The 21,097-nt window shown below is 37.3% G+C and overlaps 2 protein-coding genes across 6 annotated transcripts; both read right to left on the minus strand.

Moving 5' to 3' along the window:
- Positions 1-852: 852 nt before the first annotated feature.
- Positions 853-12,275, minus strand: rab41 (RAB41, member RAS oncogene family). 5 transcript variants are annotated; one of them, XR_003674907.1, is made up of 9 exons: positions 12,016-12,268; positions 9,287-9,345; positions 8,517-8,570; positions 7,531-7,636; positions 7,133-7,244; positions 6,502-6,595; positions 5,994-6,087; positions 3,625-3,691; positions 2,663-2,737 (listed from the first exon to the last, which is right to left on the minus strand). XR_003674907.1 is itself a non-coding variant. In XM_028459031.1 (8 exons), the coding sequence occupies exons 1-8, from the start codon at positions 12,092-12,094 to the stop codon at positions 2,673-2,675; spliced, it is 636 nt and encodes a 211-aa protein (XP_028314832.1). In that variant the 5' UTR covers positions 12,095-12,275; the 3' UTR covers positions 853-2,672. The 5 variants fall into 5 exon arrangements, 4 of the variants coding, with proteins under 4 accessions (XP_028314832.1, XP_028314831.1, XP_028314830.1 ...); XM_028459031.1 differs by lacking the exons at positions 6,502-6,595; positions 7,531-7,636 and adding an exon at positions 8,101-8,206 and having other exon boundaries at positions 853-2,737; positions 12,016-12,275; XM_028459030.1 differs by lacking the exons at positions 5,994-6,087; positions 7,531-7,636 and adding an exon at positions 8,101-8,206 and having other exon boundaries at positions 853-2,737; positions 12,016-12,272.
- A 1,731-nt stretch (positions 12,276-14,006) lies between these two features.
- On the minus strand, positions 14,007-21,097 carry arr3b (arrestin 3b, retinal (X-arrestin)). Its single transcript, XM_028459027.1, has 17 exons — positions 21,037-21,097; positions 20,711-20,744; positions 19,793-19,823; positions 19,573-19,633; positions 19,443-19,487; positions 19,136-19,326; positions 18,931-18,990; positions 18,681-18,757; positions 18,477-18,612; positions 18,295-18,379; positions 18,099-18,171; positions 16,469-16,606; positions 16,252-16,329; positions 14,814-14,837; positions 14,659-14,708; positions 14,504-14,507; positions 14,007-14,099 (listed from the first exon to the last, which is right to left on the minus strand). The coding sequence occupies exons 2-17, from the start codon at positions 20,716-20,718 to the stop codon at positions 14,075-14,077; spliced, it is 1,086 nt and encodes a 361-aa protein (XP_028314828.1). The 5' UTR covers positions 20,719-20,744; positions 21,037-21,097; the 3' UTR covers positions 14,007-14,074.

Below are 21,097 nucleotides of genomic sequence, written 5' to 3' on the forward strand. Positions count from 1 at the left end.
CTGCTGCACAAAACAAGACACAAACACACTTTTAAATAAAGCTACAAAACCGTAACACAGTAAACAAAACAAAAAAGTTGTACAACTATTTAATATATTTGTATGAAATAGTTTCAGGGAATTTTTGCATTGTTTGCACAAGTAAATTCGTATTTTTGTATTCCTGTTCATTTTTAATTCATCATTAAGCATTATATTTAATTCTTGAATTGTCTTTTTCCAGTTTGTTTCTCTGAAGTCAATGTTCAGTGTTTAAATTCTTATTTTGTGAAGGTGTACAAGCATTGACAAAAGTTAGTGTACATTATAGTTTATTATTTTGCTTTTTAAAAAGAAAAATAATTCCTTTTTCGCCCATGAAGGGCGCCGCCTCCATATATAAACCCTAACCCTATGGGAGAGAGCAGTGTGAGACACGTTTTATTCCCCTGCTGAGTCCTAATATGTGGTTTGTTTTCAGCTATGGGCCGAATTGCGCCCGCTGGAGGCTTAGTAGTTTAGTGCTTCAGCAGCAGGGTGAAGTTTATGCTAATGATGGCTCCGTTACGTAACGCGGCTATGATTTCAGACCCGCCCAATAAAAAATAGTTTCTGGAGAAAATCACCTACCCTAGCTTTAATGTGTTTCGAAGAAAATGGCTGAATTTGCTTTACACAAACGTTACTTAATCAAATTATTTGATGATATTGAAGGATATCATTCTTTGTCATGCGACTAATTGATGCGAATCTGTTTTTACCTCTAAGCTTGTAATTTGTAAAATATTTAACAAACCCCTTTATGTCACCAGACATTCTGACTGGTTCCAAACTTCCTCTTACTGTAAAACAAGGGAGAACTCAAACATTCCATTTTGGTGAAATATCTTTATTTAATTCCATGTGATAGGCCTACATTGTGTTTCAATACCTCTCCATTTTATACACAAGATAGTAATAGTCATTATTCACACAAACGCTGCTAAATGTGGGTAGACATTTCAAATGGACAGACAATTTAGAAGAGCACAAAGCTGAGTATTTAGTCAATGGCAGGAGGAGAAGAAGAGCAGCTCATGGCAAGATGCTTCTTAGTGACGTGGTTAAATATTGGACCTATTACTAAAACCAATGTTAAACAGCTGACTTTGCAATAAAGAAGCAACAGCAAATGCCCGGTGTCCTTTGTCGTGTGATGTTAGTTTGCCAGTTTGGGTGACAGTGTGTGTGTGTGTGTGTGCGTGCACGTGTGTAGGTGTAAACCAATATACAAAGAAATATTTTGGAGGCTAAACATCGATTTTTAGCTGGAGCCCCAGCAGACACGTACCAATAAATAATATGTTAGCATGCCTGTCAGCGTCTGTACTTTTGGTCAAGCATAAAATGTTAATCTGTATGTCCAAGGAACAAAATAAATAATTGCATAAACCCAAGTCCGACATAGCATTATAGCAAACATTTCTGCACCTTTTTTTTTTTTTACAGCGAGTGTGTTAGTAAGTAAGCTGTATGCTAGCACATCCATCCACCAGCTATTAAAAAACAAAACAAAACAAGAAAACCCAAGAGAAGCCACGAGCCATCCAGCAGACCTCTTTGATACTATACAATATTGTGGCTTGATTCAGTGCACGTCAGTGAACAAACAAGCAAGGCATCTGTGTTCTTATCCATATATATCCTGCATGGTGAACATGCTGCACAATTCTGCAATAGTGTGACCAACACTACACAAATTGTGAATGAGATGATGGTGGTGGTGGTGGGTGTTGGGCACCATAGTAACCAGTGAGAACTCTCCAAAAGTGGGAAGTGGGGGGGGGGGTTCCAACATAAAGGCTGTCTTACAGCTGGAAAAAAAAACTCTTATCAGGAATGTTAGTATGCTTTAAGCTTTGACAGATTATACAGGGTTAATGTAGAAATACACTTGTCTGGTTTTGTATGTATTTTAAATGGTATCCCTTTAATTGCAAAATATATTTCCTAGTTCAAAAAGTTTTTTCTGCATTAAAGTTAGGTAATTCAGAAATTTGACATTTGTTTATATGACATACAGCCGTGTGTAGCCTTCAAGGATTTCTATTGCTCTTCTAAAGGTTTTTTTTTTTTTTTAAAGCTGAGAATTCATAAAAACAATGGTCTGCAAAGGTCTAAATTTACAACAAACAATTAGCAATATAACGGAAGTAATCTGTTTGCTAGAGCTCAGGTAAGTACAGACAACTGACCACTTTAAAATAGAGGGGTTTGGTAAAATGGACTGCGAAACATAACCGGGGCAGTTATTAGAACAATCCTAAGCAGGACCGTAACAGCACTGAGACTCTTTAACTCAAAAGTAGTTAGTTACTGTCGCTATGTGAGTCTGCAGTCCTTTATAACACCATGCAACTATATCAAAACATATTCTGGAATTTGTTCTTTGTTTTTAAATTTTTGCATTCAAACCCTTCTTTTTTTCCTCCCAGATAATATTTCAATACAGTTATGCACATCCACATGGTTACGTTGAAAAAGTCACTTGTGTTGAAAACGGAAAGAGAGAGAGAGAGAGAGAGAGAGAGAGAGAGAGAGAGAAAAGACAGCTCCTCCGTTCTCAATGGCAGCGAGCCAGGGGTGAAGGAAGTGGCCACTTAAAGACAAGCTGTTGGTGTGGAGGAGACGGGCTGAATAGAGGCTGAGGTGTACTAGCAGGAGCAGCTGCTCTCGGTTACCGTCATCTCAGGCTGTTTCTCCAGGTTGATGTCGATCACTGAGAACACAGTTAAGCAACGAACAACAAATCCAAGATGAAATTTGAATCTTTGATGGGGAACATGTGAATGAGAGACTTCCAATACAAGGCATTGGACTATTAGTGAAAGGCATTGTTGACTACTCACGTCACTGTTACTGAGTTGCTTTCATGGGTACTTGTACTTTTTTGAGTATATTTCTAAATCTGTAATTTTAATTGTACTTAAGTACGTTTTAAAAGAAGTAATGAAATTTGTTACATTTCTAATGCCAACCGTGACTGAGTCAATAATTCTTCAGTACTTCTACTTGAGTATTATATATCAGTACTCTTTACACCTCGAGTGAAAGGAAGTCTCCAAATGCACAATTTAAGAAATTCAAGTTCAAGGGTCACAAAAGCAATATCATAAATCTTCTCCTTTAAAACTACATTTAGATTTTAGATTCAATGTTGGTATTACACCAAATTGGAAAAATTGTAGGTGGGTAAGATACAAGCGAGGAATACAAAAGATGTCAGGCATTTCATCAAAATAATAATTCAGATAAAAACTCTTTTAAATGGATAACCAAAACGCCTTTGAAACTAGTAGACATGTGAACTGAACTATCAGAATGGGACATGCATAACGTAAATTTACATTTGCATTATGTTGGTTGATTTATTTGCATTTGCACTTATTTGTTTGTGTTGAGGACTACAGATGGAAATTAGCATGGTGCTAAATCTGGTGCAGCCGTCTTTTTACTCGTAAATAAGGTAACTGTGCATTGAACAGAAATCTTTGTGGACGCTTTATGCTTAAATCCTAGTCTAACTAAATATGAATTCACAGGCTTCAATAAAACCATCTGTTATTGTTCATGTAAGGACTCTTGCTGTTGGTTTAAAAAGGATACTGTCCTCTTTGCTTTTCTCTGGTGTGCTGTCCATACCAGGCAACGCAGCAGCGACACGCCGGAACAGCTACAAGACAAAAACCACATCGTTCATATATTAAAACAAATTTACTGCAGTAAAAAAAAAAAAAAAAAGACGGAACACAAAAGGCTGATCTCTAAGCAGTATAAATGTTGTTTAAATTTTTCATTTAAAGAAAATAATGTACCCAAAGCAAACAGAACAACAGTCAATGAACAGGTTCAATCACAGTTTCAATCATGACCTCTTCTGTGGCTTCACAGTCCTGACCCTGAGATGCACATATTACTTGACCTTTAAAGGTGTACTGTGGTATCTGGTTCCAAGATGTTAGCAACAGATTGCTGCAGTTCACAAAGCAGTTTGCTGTGATCATGGGGAGCCCAATACAGTGAGGAAAAAAAGATATTTACTTACTTATAGCTTGTCAGAGTGATATGGCAAATCATTCTATTATTAGTTAACAGTGCTTTTCGTCACGTCGTTCTGCTATACTGTGTAATTCAGAAAGAAGTGTTTAGACTAAAAATAGTAACATTACATTTTTTAAATTAAAAATATAAATTAAAGACTATATTGGAATTTAATAATTGTACAAATTATTAAATTAATGTACTGTAAATTACACATTTTTTAGTCCAAATATGCTCTCAAGAGCCCATCAGTAATATGATTGCTCACCAGGTTTGAAATTATAAAACATTGACGTCAAATACAGTTCTGATTTATTAAATGAGCTATAGCAATAAAAAGAATACAAACAAAAGACATCTGCTGAAAAAAAACAACAATCCAATTACCCAAACTAGATAAAAGAACATATAGAAAATAATTGCTGGTTGGAATGTCAAATACATTTATAGCACTCTCTTGGCCTTATAGATCAGCATAAGTTATTTATTCATTAATGCAGCTACATGGCCATGCCCTAGCACTTATGCCAAATCTGATATTGAACTGTTCTGCTTCACACACAGAAAACTTTCTGAAAGGTACTGAAGCCAAACAATTGTAAAGATCACCAAGTGAAAGTGATTTTAGGTGCAAATCGTCATGGAGAACATCCAAGGACAAAAGCCGACAATGGGAGCAAAGCGAAGGTAAAATGATCTGGGGTGGGTCCGAATAGTCCCTCCTATCTCCTTTCCTATTCACTTTTCCTTAACCTCATGGATGACGTCATAGGGTAAAGGAAAGGCCATCACATTGTTCTGACAATCAGACACACTTCCACTAGTTGACGTAATAATCTGACGGCGGCGAAGGTTAGCGATGTCTGCCATGGTGAAAAAACTACTAATTTCCAAAAACGGACTAAAAGTACATTTATAACACTTTCCCCTGTTCCTCTAACCGCTCATATAATCTCAAATATCACACGGTTTGAATTTAAATCAAAGGAAAAAAAGGCTACGAGGAACAAATGTGAACCTAAAAGAACATCACATAGAGAATCACTTCTTCACTCAGAAATCAACATTAATCCAAAAATAAATATGATTTCCTGAAACTGTTAGATTTATGCAAGATAAAGGCCTAAATAACACTGTAGAAAAACAAATGCATTCCTAGGTGAATGAATTATGTTGAATAAAACATAATGTGGCTAAAAATGATACTTTTTCTTGAACAACAGTGTCTGTTTTCAGTCATTGTGAGTTTCTGTAAACGTTCGGATGAGCGAGTCCCTTTAACTGTTGTCACCGCAAGGAAGTGTGGGGCAGCACATACAACTGGAAATGTGCAAAATCTAAATAGCGCAAAAAACTGGGAATGAAACACCTTAATTTCAAAAAAAAAAAAACACACTCAAAATTCTATAATATATATAAAAAGTTTAGACGCTTTCATCAGGAGGAATTTAAGACGCTTCCATATTGAAATGTGTTGCAAAAGCGCTATGGAAACACTTTTTCCACAAACACACGTCACATGACCATTGCTCTCTGAGAAAACATGACGCGATAGACAGAAGACCGGGATATTTCTTAGCATTTTTAGCATCCATCTTTCTGCAGCAAAGTCTCGTGGGATGAGATTTCATGGGAGTTGCGAGGCTTAAAACAACGTTCAATGGAAACACGTTCAAAGCGCAATTATACTTTGTCGTTATTTAGAAATATCGCTTATATTTAGCAAAAATCTGTAATGGAAACCCAGCTAGTGTTTCCTAGGCTAAAGGAGGTTATAAAGGAGCCTCCTTTCCTTAGGTTTTAGAGAATTAGAACGCTCCCTATCATAGCCGCCACTTAAACACTTCCAGGGGTTAAGGAAAAGTGAAGAGAAAAGGAGATAGGAGGGACTATTCAGACGCACCCCTGGACTCTTCCATGAAAAAGAGTTCTACCTGTTTCACATTGTAGCCAGTCTTTGCGCTGGTTTCAATGAACATGACATTCAGTTCCTTAGCTCTCTGCTCGCCCTCCTCTGTGGTGATCTGTCTGCTCCAGTAAAAGCAGAGATGAGGGGAGAAGGACGAACAGACAGATATGGAAAGAAACATTGGATGTGGGACAGTCGAAGAGGAAGAAATAAAGGGAGAGAAAGAGATAAACATCGATCAACATGGAGTCTGGTTTTTGTTGGGTGGAAAAACAGAGGTTAGTTTATAACAGGGGCAGAAAAAGAGGAGAAGCTGACAAAGGGAGGAGACACTGCTGTAACTAACGGCTACGGATGGAGCAGCAGGGACTTGACTCTAGAGGTTTCTCATTCCCTCAAACAATCAGACAAAATTCTTGTAAATGAAAGAACAAATAAGAGGAGCTCCGTTTCGTAGATGTTACGGGCCCAGCTTTCCTGAACCTACAGGAGAGTGTGGAGAGTTAGAAGTGCTTTTTTTCTGAAACACCAACCTGTTTGACGTTATACCCAGCCTTGGCACTGGTTTCTATGTACATCACATTGAGCTCACGAGCTTTCCTCTCTGCCGCCTCAACAGAAACCTGCCTGCCATGGTCCCAGGAAAGGTAGGTGGGTGGGTGGGTGGGTGGTGGGGTGTTTTGGGGAAAATAAAATAAAAAAAAAGGAAATCAAAAAGACAGAAATAACAGGAAGGGATGCAAAAATATGTAAGATGAAAAAAAATAAAGGGAAAACAAAAATATGTTCAAAACATTAGAAAAGGGAATGTGTAAATCAAAATTTTGAAATCACAAACAATAATAAATTAAAAAAAGCTTGAGTAGGCCACACACTGAGAAATGATACAAGTCAATACTGAATGAGATGCACTGAGGGGAAGAGAAGAGGGACTCCAGGCTCAGGCAATATTTGTATCCTACAATTTCTCTTAGTTTATTGGTCAGTTGAGGTAAAACAATAAAAAAGCAGCTGATTTGTGAAATGTGACACATTAAAATCCAGAAAAGTAAAATAACTCGATAACCATTGCATGATAAATATTTTAAATGAAAATAAATCTTAAAAAATGGTCATTTGGTAATTCCCCCATTAAATATTGCACTCATCTCACATAGTATGTACCTTTTATCCGCTAAATCTGTTTTGTTCCCAACAAGCATGATTATGACATCGCTCCCTCGCTCTGTTCTGACATCATCAATCCATTTTGAAGTTTGCTGGAACGAGTTAAGATCTGCAAATTAAAAAAACAAACAAAAACGTTATTTTACCAATCAGGAAAAAAACAAATAGCAAACATTGTAATGACTACTGTAAAAATGGGCACTGGTTGGTAGTAGTAGTAGAAAAAAGAGAAAGCATTCCATGCAAGAACAGAAAGCACATGCATTAACAAAAACGCTTCAAAAAGTGAAGGCACCAGAGGTTTTTAGGAAATTTATCGTCGAACAATGCTGAAAGTTTCCTTCAGTTTGCATTTAAGTGCCACAGAAAAGGGGCGGTGTACAGTCCTGACTCACTGGTGATGTCATACACAACCACAGCAATGGTAGAATCACGGATGTAGCTGGGAATTAGGCTACGAAAACGCTCCTGTCCAGCAGTGTCCCACAGCTGGAGGCGAACCTGAGGATTGGAAATGTAGGAGTAAAAGAGGAGAAAGCGATAGAGACAAAAGGAAGACCAAGGAAATCAAAGAGTAGGACAGACATAAACTAAGCAAGCCAAGCAGCCAAGATGAAGATGGGTTTGAGTGAAGATGCAGGATGTTTAGGGAAGATGAGGAATGTGCAGTATAGTATAGTATAGTATAGTCAGGGCCTTGCTGTGTCACTGATGCAAGATGGTTCTTCTCCAGACACATTTCATTTTTCTTTTCATTATCCTTTCTTGCGTCAAATGCAACAGCTTTTGCCAAGCACAGATTCCCTTGGGCCCTATTAAAGATTGTTTTTATTACCTATACAACCAATCTGAAATCCACCTTCAGTATACTGGGTACAAGCCGCGGGTTTTTTAAAAAAAATTTTTTAGGTCAATTCAGCCTGTAACTGAAAGACAAGGTGGAGATTCAAGGCCAAGATACCTACTGGCTATGTCATAAACCACCACAGCGGCAGCTGAGTCGCGGATGTAACTGGGGATGAGGCTGCGAAAGCGCTCCTGGCCAGCAGTGTCCCACAGCTGCAACCGAATCTGTGGCCGGCCCAGACAGGAGTGTGGGACGGTAGGAGTGGGTGAGGGCATGTCATGACCCAGCCAGGGAGTGGAAGGAAAACAAAAAATTTTGAAATAATGACGGCCACTAAAATATGATCACACGTTGAACCAAAACAACAAGAAAAACAACAAAGGCACATATCAGGTAACCAAAACAATGAGAAACAATATCAGGGAAACGAATAGTGATGATTAACATAAACAGAAAATGTTTGCTTTGCTGGTAAAACAGCTAACATTGTGTGAATGGTCGTGATAAAAATGCAATAAATTACGCAGGGCTTACCGTGCGGTCCTCAAGGTACATGGTTTTTGACAAAAAGTCAATGCCGATTGTTGCCTGTAAGACAAAGATTCCATTAAAATGCTGTTTGCATGATAGCATTTGAGAATAACACCTTTGAATTCAGCTTCATTTAAAAAAATAAAAAATAAAAAATAGTGGAAAAAAATTATGACAACATTTTTGTTATCGTAAAAACAGAAAAGTTAAGAATGCACAAGAAGACAATTCATTATGCACACGTTTTCAACTGTGCGTTTTCCAGTTCTGCTGAAAATTTCCGTTTCGTCTGAAGTCAGATGAGAATGTTTGAAGATGAGAGAAATGGGAAAAAAAAAAACAACACAAATACAACAAAGTCGTGTATAAGAATATCTGACTGCACAACGCATCAAACCTAAAATTTGAGAAAAGGAGATGGGGCGACACATTGCACAGGCGGATATAGGCTGACAATGAAATAAAGAAAGAAATGCCGCCAAGTTCAATGTCAATTCCCATTGTAGCATTTAAATATAGGCTTCAGAATTTGTCATAAAAAACATGAATAAATGAATACTTCTTGGTAGTGCTTTAATAATGTGGAGGAAACTTTAGCATCATTTATATAAGATCTTAAATAAGCACATTAGTTGTGCTTTCTAACTCATTTGTAATATTTCATAAATAATGAAGGCAGAAAAATTTATATTCAGTCCACTTCTGAATTATTTAACCTAATAAATCACAAAATATCTATGTCAAAAGAATTGATTGAACACTTGTGCATTTACCTGGTAAGTGTTGTCAAAGCTGTCATACATAAACCTGGTGATGAGTGAGGTCTTCCCAACTGTCAAAAATAAACAGAAATACAACATAATATTCAGAATCAGAATAAGTTTAAGTTTTATTGCCAAGTATAGTTTTTTTTTTACACAATATGAGGAATTTGTTTTGGTTGAATGGCGCAACAATAAATACAGTGGGGCAAAAATGTTTTTGGCAGACACCGATTGTGCAAGTTGTCCCACTTAAAAAGATGAGAAAGGTCTGTAATTTTCATTATAGTTATACTTAATCTGTGAGAAACAGACTGTGGGGAAAAAATTGGGGAAATCACGTTGTATGATTTTTAAAGAATTTATTTATAAATTTTTGTGTAAAATAAGCATTTGGCACATGCAAAAATTCTGGTTCTCACAGACCTGTTACTACTTCGCTAAGAAGCTCTTCTATCCTCTGTTCATTACCTGTATTAATGGCACCTGTTTGAACTCGTTATCTGAATATAAGACACCTGTGACCGGAGAGCTGATGAAAATTACAGACCTCGTCTTTTTAAGTGGGACAACTTGCACAATCGGTGGCTGCCAAATATTTGTTTGCCCCACTGGCAATTTCAAAAATTACAATATATATATATTTTCATTTTATAGCTTAAGTATCATAATACGTGTTTTAGGAGTTGCCGCTTTCTCCACTTCTCAGAACAGCATAAAAAGCACAGTTTGCTGAATTAGTTAGTAACCTCGCCAAGATCTACCACTAAACAAGCCACACTACAGAACTCACTCACACGTGCTGTCCCTTAGAGAAGAAAAAGTCAAAAGTTGCACATATTATGCAGCCGTTTGTTAATAAATGTGTCTGTGGGGCATTTTGCACCAGCAGATTTAACCCAGAAATGTCTTTCTGGTGGGACTTTTTTGGAGATGGAAAAATATTGAGATTTGCATCGTATATTAGCATTTTGAGAGAAAATATCAAGATGTGAATTTTGGTCCATATCGCCCAGCCCTCCTAATAAATTATAAACATAATACAAAAATCATAATGATCTTTATGAAGTTAAAATTTCAGAAGCCAATCCGAAATGATCAGTGTGAGCATATACAGTACATTTCTCTTGTGCATTGTATGAGGAAATGAAATCGTGATGTAGCTGGACTGAGCCTCTTCACGCTGAGCTGGCAGTATGGGTGGAGCCAACAACTCTGAACATTTAAAATGACTTGCTTACGTTCGTTTAACAGTACCACAACACTCATCTCCAAATACAATTCTTTCTAAAGCTTTGGATGAGAGTCGATTTATTCTGGGACACTGAATATTGACGGTGTGTGTGTGTGTGTGAATGTGTGATGATGGACAGGGCCAAGGACGGTGGACCGAGCGGCCGACGTGGCTGTGTGTAGGATGCTGCTGTTAGCATCAAGCTAACAAGCTCCGACCTGTGCATTGCACACACATCAAACCAAGGGCGGTTGTGTGACATTTTATGTTAAAATCGGTTTAAATTACGACAGAAACATAGGCTTAAACGTCACCATGTCTGCTAATTTCTCTGTGTAAAAGCTCGCTATATGACCACTCTATTGATGAGATATTGATTCTTAAGAGCCAAGAAAAACGACGCTATTGGTTTTATTTTTAAACCCAATATGAATTCACGTACAACAGGAACCAAAATTGTCATAATTTTCACTGTAAACTATTAAAATACAGCTAACCTCGCTATTATTGGTGTAGCGAATCTACTGGTTCCGTAGTTACCTGGTGAGCTGTTTCCGGCAGCGATGAAAATGGTAAGTAAAGTACACTCATTTCAACATTTAACAGCTTTATTTTTGCATGGAGATGTTGGGTAAACATAGACATAGGTTTAAGTACATTATATAGGATTATTCCACCATCATGAATAAAGGAAGACAATAATGTAAGGCTTTTAATATCAATATAACTATATATGAAAACATACATTTGATCCATCCATTATTTTTGTGTATGAAGCTTATGTATTACAGTGCAAAGCCTCAAGGGGAAAAGCTGATTTAACAATACAATATTACTCAGGTATACTATTTATACAGTTTGAGATATTTTAAGATGTACATGTTCATTGTTCCCTTTAAATTTTAACATTTGAAAATTATTTATTTAACTTCAACTTAAGTTTTAATCAAGGCTGTGTAGGAAATAACAAAACTGGACATAAAAAAAAATTAAATTAAGTTCAAAGAATGTCGTTTGACGTTGAAAATGTAGCTAAATTGATGCATTAACTTCGCCTTTTAACTTTTGCTTGTACCATAATTCGGTTACAATCACTTGGGTTAAACTACAATACATTTTCACACAACGAACAACAACGCAGAGTTAAACTAGAGGGTAAATAAGTCCACAAATTGAAGGTAATCTGAAGCTGCCAGGTCACTAAGTAACTACGAGACTAGCATGTCTGTAACACTAGCTAACGAATGACATCATCACCGGGGGAAAATCAATTCAAACCAAATCGCAACAATTAATCACAGCCCCGCTCATTTATTACAACACTAGAACAATGATACAAGCCTTACAACATTCCCATTTGTTGGCGTTTGTTGAAGTATTTGATCGAATTCGCCTCAAGCAAAGCTACCTAGAGGAAGCTAGCAAGCTAACACCGCCACATCTTGTGAGATTTCTCAAATCCGGCCATAGAAAACAGCAGGTTTAAACAGCACTGAGACAAGCTTACCACTCTGTTCCCCCAGGAAAACAAGCTTGAACTTCCTCAGAGGGTTGCCAAATTCTCCGCCGCCTGTTGTAGTGGACATTTTGCTCCCAAAAATACAACAGCTAGATAGCTCAATGGGCTAGTGATGTGGCGTCTAGACCGGCGGGGACCAAACTGTGGCTGCGTCCGAATAGTCCCTCCTATCTCCTTTCCTAGCCACTGTTCTTTAACCCCGGAAGTGTTTAAGTGGTGGCCATGATAAAAAAAGCGTTCGAATTTTCTTTAAGCTGAGGAAAGGAGACGAGGCCGTCACCCAGTTGAAGTGCATCAAAACAAAACGTGATCACCTTTTCCTAACTCCTTTCCTAACACCTTTCCTTCACCCTGTGACGTCATCTACGGGTTTTTTGAAAAGTGGATAGGAAAGTAGATAGGAGGGTATATTAAACCGGGGTTTTCACCTTTATTGGTCATATACTGTATGTTATTACAGATATGACATTTGTCCTCTGCATGTAACCCATCCCTGAGGAGCAGTGAGCAGCCATTTTTGCAGCGCCTGGGGAGCAATTAGGGGTTAAGGGACTTGGCCCGGGTGATATTCGAACCAGCAACCCTCCAATTACAATTACGATTATTATTTATGAATTGAAATTGTAAAAGAGCTTGCCATACTAAATTATGACTATCCATAACTCCATTTAGAGATATCTACCAGTGCATTCTGGCAAGGCGTAATTCCACTTCAAAATATCTATTGGGTCATTTTGACTAGTTAAAATGTGATTTAAGATATCTACAAATGACATTAAAGGTATATTTAATGGATGGGAGTTGAAGATTTCTTGATTTGGAATCGTGACTAGTCATAATGCACTTCTAGATATCTCTAAATGGAGTCATGGATAGTCATAATTTAGTTGCAGATATCCACATCTCACATTGCGCCGATCCATAACTGAATTAAAGATAGCTGTAATGACAAACCCCATACACGTCAATGGGGAAAGTGACGTCATTAGGAATTACACTGTGGATAGGAAGAATGTAATTGTAGATATATGAAATGTTCATTTTGACTAAGAAGAATTAAATCGCAGATATCTGTACTACATATCCAGACTAGTTATTAAATGTTAAAAGGCCTTGCCACAAACGTGATCACCTTTTCCTAACTCCTCTCCTAACACCTTTCCTTAATCCTGTGACGTCATTCACGGGATAATGGTAAAAGTGGATAGGAAAGGAGATAGGAGAGAGGACAGCGGTAAAACAGCGCCATCTACAGGCACATAGCGGTGAATAATGTCCCATTTTATGACATAATTTAGTGACTCAGGACCAGAAGTGTAAAGAGTACTGATATATTGTACTCAAATAGAAGTACTGTTACTTGATTGAAATTGCACTCAAGTACAAATACAAGTTAGTCATACATAAAATACTCAAGTACAAGTGAAAAAGTTGCATATAAATAAACTATTTTCATATTCAGGTAAAAAAAGGTTGTCCAAAAATAATCAATTTGTTTGAATATGACAAAAACATGTCCAACCGAAACACTTTATTCGGAAATATGTTTGTATATTTGTTGTATTTTTTTTTTTTTTAAATTGTATTTATTCATTCATTTATTGCTGTACTGTAATTGTATTATTACAGTGACAAAAAAGAAGCAAACCACACATCTCTAAGGGAATCAGGAGTTTTTATTTCTGTTGTCTATATAATGTGACACAGGTATAAATGTTTTTGGATACACTTTTTACACAGTTGTAAATCAAATGTGTTTTTGTTTTTTTTTTTTACTAAGGTGGGCTAAACAGAGACATTTTGTCAACACGTCGTAACACTATTGATACATTAGACATTTCAGAGAAATAGAGTTTGCACTCTTTCAGTGCAAGAGCGCTTTATCTTGTTCAAAATAAAAAGTATGAAGTGATGTACAGCAGAGGAAAAGACCAATGTGGTAACTACAGGACACTCTGCGCTTTTCTTCAGGAGTGCTGAGTCGATTTGTGCTCTCTCTTCGTTGCCTGGAAGGTTTGTTTTTTCAAAAGTTGGTTGTCTCATTTATTCAGAGACTCATCTTGATGTCAGCCCTGTAAAGGAAATTCATTTCGATCTGTAAGTCCAGCTTGGCAATAAGATAACATTTTAAAAATATTCTCAAATGAATACAAAAGTTACAGAATAAGCAGGTTATATATATATATATAATATTGACTGTTAAAAATGAATTTTGTAATTTGTTTATTTCCAAAACTTTTCAAATCTGTATTGCTTTGCATTAAAGAAGAGGGGAAAGTGAAGTACGGAAGCTGCTAAATTGTATATGTTGTATGTTGAACGTACCTGAATTAAAATAGGCATTTAATCCAATTTGCTGTGGTTTTTAAAACATGCAATTACACAAGAGAAAATGTTGACAGCATGTCAGATACAAATAACACACAAGTGAAAAAGAGTTTATACTCTGCGGAAAAATATAGCAACTTGTACTCACACTTCTGCTCCAGAGAAAGCAATTTATGGAAATAGGATTAAAAAAAAAAGAAAGAAAACACGGAAAAACATACAATCAGTTACAGAAAGCTTCAAACTCATCTTAAATTAGGTAAGAAGTGCTTAAATAGAAACATTACTCAAATCTAAACTCACCTGCAGGTTTGGGGGACATGAGAGTCAGAGGAACCTCAACAGTGACATCACTGTCGGGGGAAAAAAAGGACATTTCAAATAAAGACAAATTATTGTAATTTCTTAAATTTTAGAAAAAGCAATTAAAATCTCATGAAAATTAATAAATGGTTCACCTTGAAGTTAGGCCACCAAGCAGGCTTTAGGTGGATAGAAGGAAACACACAGTGATCATATTGTCATCAAATTCAAAAGCAACTAATGAGTACTTAAACCCCAAAACCACTTTTTTCCTGCTGAAAACAAATTTATGTTGGTGTGAAACAGTGCTGTTGATTAATCTTAGTCCAACTCTTGACATTTTAGTCTAAGTATTTCAATTTGGCATTTTTTGGCATAAAAATGTAAGAATGCCTGCCTTCTGTGGGTTGAAACCAGCAATTACAATCACATTTTGCTATTGGCTGAGGTGGTTTGTGACGTTTTGGTGGCTTCTTGCGTCACTGTTAGCCCCGCCCTTTCAATAAAAACTAGCACTTGCGGACTGCAATCTGTGGTGAGTAGGTTGGAGTAAGAGATTAGCATAGCATTGATTGTTCTCTGGTTATTTCATGGTATAGACTGGGTGTGTCTTAACTGCTCCACGAGCCTCACCAATAAGCCAAATCAGCATTATCAGTACGCATGCGCGATTCCCGGGTCAATATATCCGGGTCAGAGTTCACGACTGCCCAGCGTGTCAACAAAGCCCCTGTCTAGCGGAACAACCGGCTACTTATACGGACTTTTAGGCATTTACTTTGCTTAAGGTCATTTTAAGGCAATATGCCAGGGTCCCATTGTTCAGTGCGTGGCTGTTCCAACGGTACACGTGGGCTTAATACGTCAATGAAAGAGTTTTGCCCCGTTCACGAGTGCAATAAAGGAACCTCACGATGTATATGCGACCTGCCATACGTACTCATCCCATTTCCTACTGAAAGAAAAGATCCAGAACGTCGTGCCGAATGGATTAAATCAGTAAGTTTGACATATACTGTACTACATTAAAGCTAACTAGTAAACTAGTATATAAATATTATATTGTGGTGTACATGTTAGAGAGGTGTCTCTCACCCAGCAGGTTTCGGGGGTTTGTTGGCGTCCTTTTCTTTCTCGCCACAATATGCCCGATCCCCCCAGGATCAACTGTCAACATCGATCTCGAGCAGAGATTTATAATCAAGGTTGACAGCCTCTCGTTCCTGCTGTTTTGTCAAAACTGTAGGCGCTTTTTGAAATGACAATGCCCAAGCGAGGGCCACCAGTTCTTTCTTCTTCTTCCCAGTAACAACGTGTCCACGTCTCTTACAATATTCTTTTAAAACATCCACTTTACAACGCTCAAAATATTCAATATCTTTGTCAGACTCGGCCATGTTTACATTTTATGATACGAGCTAGGCGGGAGCTGGGTAGTCCTGACCTTTGACCCGGACCAGCATGCTTTGCGCGCAGCGAGATGCCGAATCTGCTTATTGTGAAGGCATTTATTGGAATTTCCAGCATGGCAGTCAAAACCTTTTAGGGTTTAGTTACTCTTTAATATGCATTTCAGAATGTATCTAGCCTCACCCTCCACTGGCTACGGCCAGATTGACTTTGACTTTGTAAGAGATAATGATTCCATGCATCTCTTTGTCACTTTGACTCCTGTGAGGAAACAGAAACAGGTTATCTTTTAGGAGAAAGTACTTCAAACCCCCTACGTGATTGACCATCGCCACCAAAGGGTGAAGGCCTGTCCCAGCCTTGCTGTAAACCCTTCAGTGAGAGACAATCAAAGGCTTACAGTGTTGTGGATGCCAGGTTGGTGTCCTCGTCTTTTAGTCGTCCATCCACTGCCAGGCCTCGCTTCTCCTTGTTGATGGACAGCAGTGGGGTGAACTGGTAGGACTTCTCCAGCTTAGAGTTGGCATTCACTGTCTCCCTGTAAAGGGGACATTTTTGGAATTGATTTTTATTTATCAAATAAAACATCTTTCTTTCGTTAACCCTCCTATTATCCATGAGGTCAGGGTTGGGTACACACAAATACTTCAAGGCCAAAGTGTTTTAAAAGCGTATATTTACTCTAATGAACCCTCCTATCACTACAAGATGACTACTATTGTAATTGGCGCTTTATAACTAAGTTGAATTGAATATTGTCCTTGGGCTAAATTTGACCCCATTCAATGTTTATCATTCAAAAAACAAGAGTTGACTTTGTTTTGTTTTTTTTTGTTTCATATTTCATATGAGATGACTATTGTTGTAATTGGGGCTATACAAAATAAAGTTGAATATTATCCTTGGGGTCAATTTGACCCAGTGGGCGTGCACTGTCGCTGTAACCACTCAATGTTCTTGAAGCTAAAATAAGGCGCTTAGGGGCGCTTTCATCTTGCAAATTTGACGTCATTTGGAGCCAGAGTCTGCACAGTTGGATCCGGTGAGAGGAGCCCTGGTAACATGCCCCGCGCATTTAGCATACTGCCCAGATGACTTACGCAAACCCAGCTAGGGCAAGAACATACTGTAAGTACATTTCCCGCTGGAAATTCTATTAACAGCTTGTTTAGATCATAGAGGTTAGTACATAAATATATATATATAGATCCTAATTTAATGGGTACAATTGATGAAGCATAAAATTATATTATAAAATTATAAAATGATATTTTTTCAATGTGTGTTTCAATGTACGTATTGGACACATTGGTGTTCCTCTGGGGTCAATTTTACCACAAGCTGTTTTAGCTGGATAAAACTTTTCTGTGTGTGGACCTTTTTATCTAAATGAAACCTAATGACAAAAAACTAAGGGGGGGAGTCACCAACAACACCCCAAATTAGAAAATATTTGGATAAAAGATTTTCAAGATACACTAATTCTAAACCTCAAAGTTTGACCTGGAGGCTGGAGGAAATGTCATATCATTACCACAACCAATAGAGTATAGTCTTGTGCTCATTAATGTTGTCCGTAAATCTGAGAAGATTTGGATGAAAACTATTTAAAATAAAAAATAATTCTAATTTGGTGGTGACGCTAGAGAACAGAGTATGTATTCAACAAATGAAACAAAGTGCCTGACACAAAAACTTGGTCAACAATTTTATGGAGGCAAATATATCTGGGGTCAAATTGACCCCAAGGGTAAAATGTGTCAGTAATATTTGAGGATAATAGGAGGGTTAACAGATGGATTGCAAAATAGGTATTCATTGGCTTTCCTGAGCCATTTTAACCATTCCCTAGAAATGGAATCTTGATATAACTCTTTGTAGGGTCCACTTAATTCATAGCATGTGTTTAGCATTTTGTGTTGGCTTTCACGATATTGACACCGCTATTTAATGAAGAGCTATATTTTCTATGTCAAAGCTGAATTGAGTGCCAACTTCAGGCCAGTTCTCTGATTCTGTCGAAGCCTTACCCGTACTCTGCAGAGAAGATTTCTTTGGCGTACGTGTCAGAACAATAGAGGACCACGCTTGTTAACTGCTCCACTATAATCAGAAAAAAAGCATGTGAAAATCACTCAGATGTACAACAATAGGGAATTCTTGTATCATTGTTTTTTTCTCACATGAATTTTGCATAAGTGAGTTACTTGTTTTCTCATTTCTTACCAGAGATCTTGATTTTCTTTACAGTCTTGGCGGTTTCATTGTTGATTTTGACATTGATGGAGATAGGATCGCCATGGTAATAGATCTGTTAAGTAAACAACAGTTTTATTTCAGTTGCCCAGCCAAATCGATTGACGTTTATTAACCCCTACATATACGGTAATCTGATTACTATTGTGTACCTCTTTTTCAAGGGAGGCTTCCAAGAGAATTGGTTTGTCAGTCATCATGAACTGCTTTGTTATTTCTGCCTTGGGTCCAGGCTTGTTGGAACTTGGTGCAAACTGAATTTTACGGATCATCAGGCGACAAGTGTCCCTAAAACAAAGAAAGGCATTGTAAATGTCAGGTGCCAGATGGAAGGCTTGGACACCAGACAGACATACTTCTTCTCAATGACTTCATCGGCGTTGTCCTTTTCTTTGGCGATGTAAGCCTTAACCTCAAAGTCCACACCGCAAGCCTGCATCAGAACACCAAAATTAATTAATTATTACAATAAAATGATTTTATATTGTTGATTTTTGTCATGGAAAACAAACATGGCACAATTTTAAAAGCAGACAAACAGCCTAAAAGCAGTTAAGCAATACAATAAGAATGTATTACCCAAACAAGTGAAAGGTTAAATCCTACCTTTCCAGAATCACCTGGTCCAGGCTGTAAAGAAACTGAGCATGGGAGATTTGGTGGCATCTAAGATATCAAAAAAAAGTCATTAATACATAATTACAGTCTATATATATATATATATATATATATATATATATATATGGACTGTTATATATATATATATATATAACTGGAGCTTAAAATAACCTCTGGGAGAATGTTTGCTTGCCTGGAAAGTGAAAGGTTGTCCATCTCCTCCAACTTTCTTCATGAGGGATACTTGCATTGGCGTTTGAGTGACGCTTTCACAAGGAGGATAAACCTGTACACGCTGGATCCATATGTCTCTCCTGAAGGAAAGTCCAATGACATCCAGGTCGTCACTTCCATAGCGGAAGGCACAAGCGAGGTAGACGAACACTATACCATGGACAACAAATAGATATGAGTAATACTGTAAGGACTGAATTAAAAGAGTGTCAGTGCTTTTTTTCTTCTAGTTTTTCAAAGCTGGCATTGTAACAAAACAAAATTACCTTTTCGACCTTCAAGACCGGACGGGTCAATTTTAACTACTCCATCTACAAGGAGATAAACAGTTCCAAAATTAGAGGAGCTCAGAAAATTAGGCACACATGGACACTGGGGTTGAGTTTTGCCACGTACCAACAACTTCAACTGAATCCACATTGTCCACAAAGTCTCTTTTTCCCAAATAAAGGGCAATCTGAGAAAAGCAGGGAAAAGAGGAAAACAGTTATTCCACCACTGAGGTCACGAGAGTTTAAAAGGCTATTTCTAGAAGTTGGAAAACCAACATACAAATTGGACTCCTCCCTTTGCCTGAGGGATGCCCTGTTTCAACTGCAGTGTAGAGGCTACTTACATGTCCATTCCCACTGGTCTTCTTAAATACCCTAAAATGGAGAAGAAAATCAATGATCATTGGTTTAATAGTAGTGATTCAAAGACTTTAGTTGATATAAATATGTTAAGTATGAAATCTGGTTATTTTGTTCACCATTACTGTCATTTCTAATTACAGGATAACCCAATTACACTCCTACATTACCCACCCACTACCTCAGTGGACGGATTAGTGCTCAGAATGGAAAACAACCTGCTGGCACAAGTTTATAATCAGGATGTAAGACATACCTCTGCTAAGCCCATTTATATTTTATTAGGCTTTATACGAAACAGAAAATAATTCTGTTTCGTATAAAGCCTTTTGTGGCCCTTAAGGATGCCGCAGCGACATGTTGTACAAATGTAGCAGATTTGTGTGTGTTCAAGGACAGGGTTGACCCGTTGTCCTTTGTGTAACTCAAACACAAACAGTAATCCTGACTGGTTTGAGCCCAGTAATCCTGTTAAAACTTTTGCCTTTATCTTTTAAATCTCCCTCCGAAGATCAAATCTGCACAATCCATCTTAGCAAGGATTTGTTTTCATCCTGGATAAGGAGTAAAAGGTGTGAAAATGGACCAAAGTAAGAAGCTTCAATCTTTTAGAAATATTTGAAAGATTGTTGCTTTTTTTCCGTTTTTTTTTCCACCTCCAACGATATATAGTTGTCGAATTCACTAAATAAACACAAAAACATATTGTTTATACATAAAGTCACATTCTAGAATCAACGCTACTTGTATCAAAGCTGTAATGAAGAATACAGTTAGACATTGTTGTGGTGTTTTTTTATGGCTCATAAATCAATTTTTACTTTCACTTGTCTAAAACACAAACAAAATCATGGTTGTTAAATAATAAAATGCATGGATAATAAAAACTGTATATTACTCACTTTGACATGTTGATGGCAAAGTCAGAGATCCAATCTGGAAGAAAAATGACAAATGATTAAGTTTTTAAAGCACACAACCAATATAAAAAACATTTTAAATTTGGGAAAATCTTTTGTTTTTCTTGTGTAAACTTGTATTTGACATGTTGCTTTTGCAGGTAAATAAGTTATTATAATCAAACAGTCTCACACATCTCAGTAATATTAGGACACACTTAAAAAGTGGATATTTACTCTTAAACTTTGACTGTAAATGCTGGTTTTACAGTCTGAGTGAGTTTTAATGATACGTTTCTTTGAGTGGTTAAAAGAAGAGATGGACATACCGTGTCCTTGGTTCTGTCAGGGAGTCCTTTGTGTCGCTCTGCTGTCGTCTCTAATCTGTCT

The sequence above is a fragment of the Gouania willdenowi genome, chromosome 10 (genome assembly GCF_900634775.1).
Source record: "Gouania willdenowi chromosome 10, fGouWil2.1, whole genome shotgun sequence".
NCBI classification, from domain to species: Eukaryota; Metazoa; Chordata; class Actinopteri; order Blenniiformes; family Gobiesocidae; genus Gouania; species Gouania willdenowi.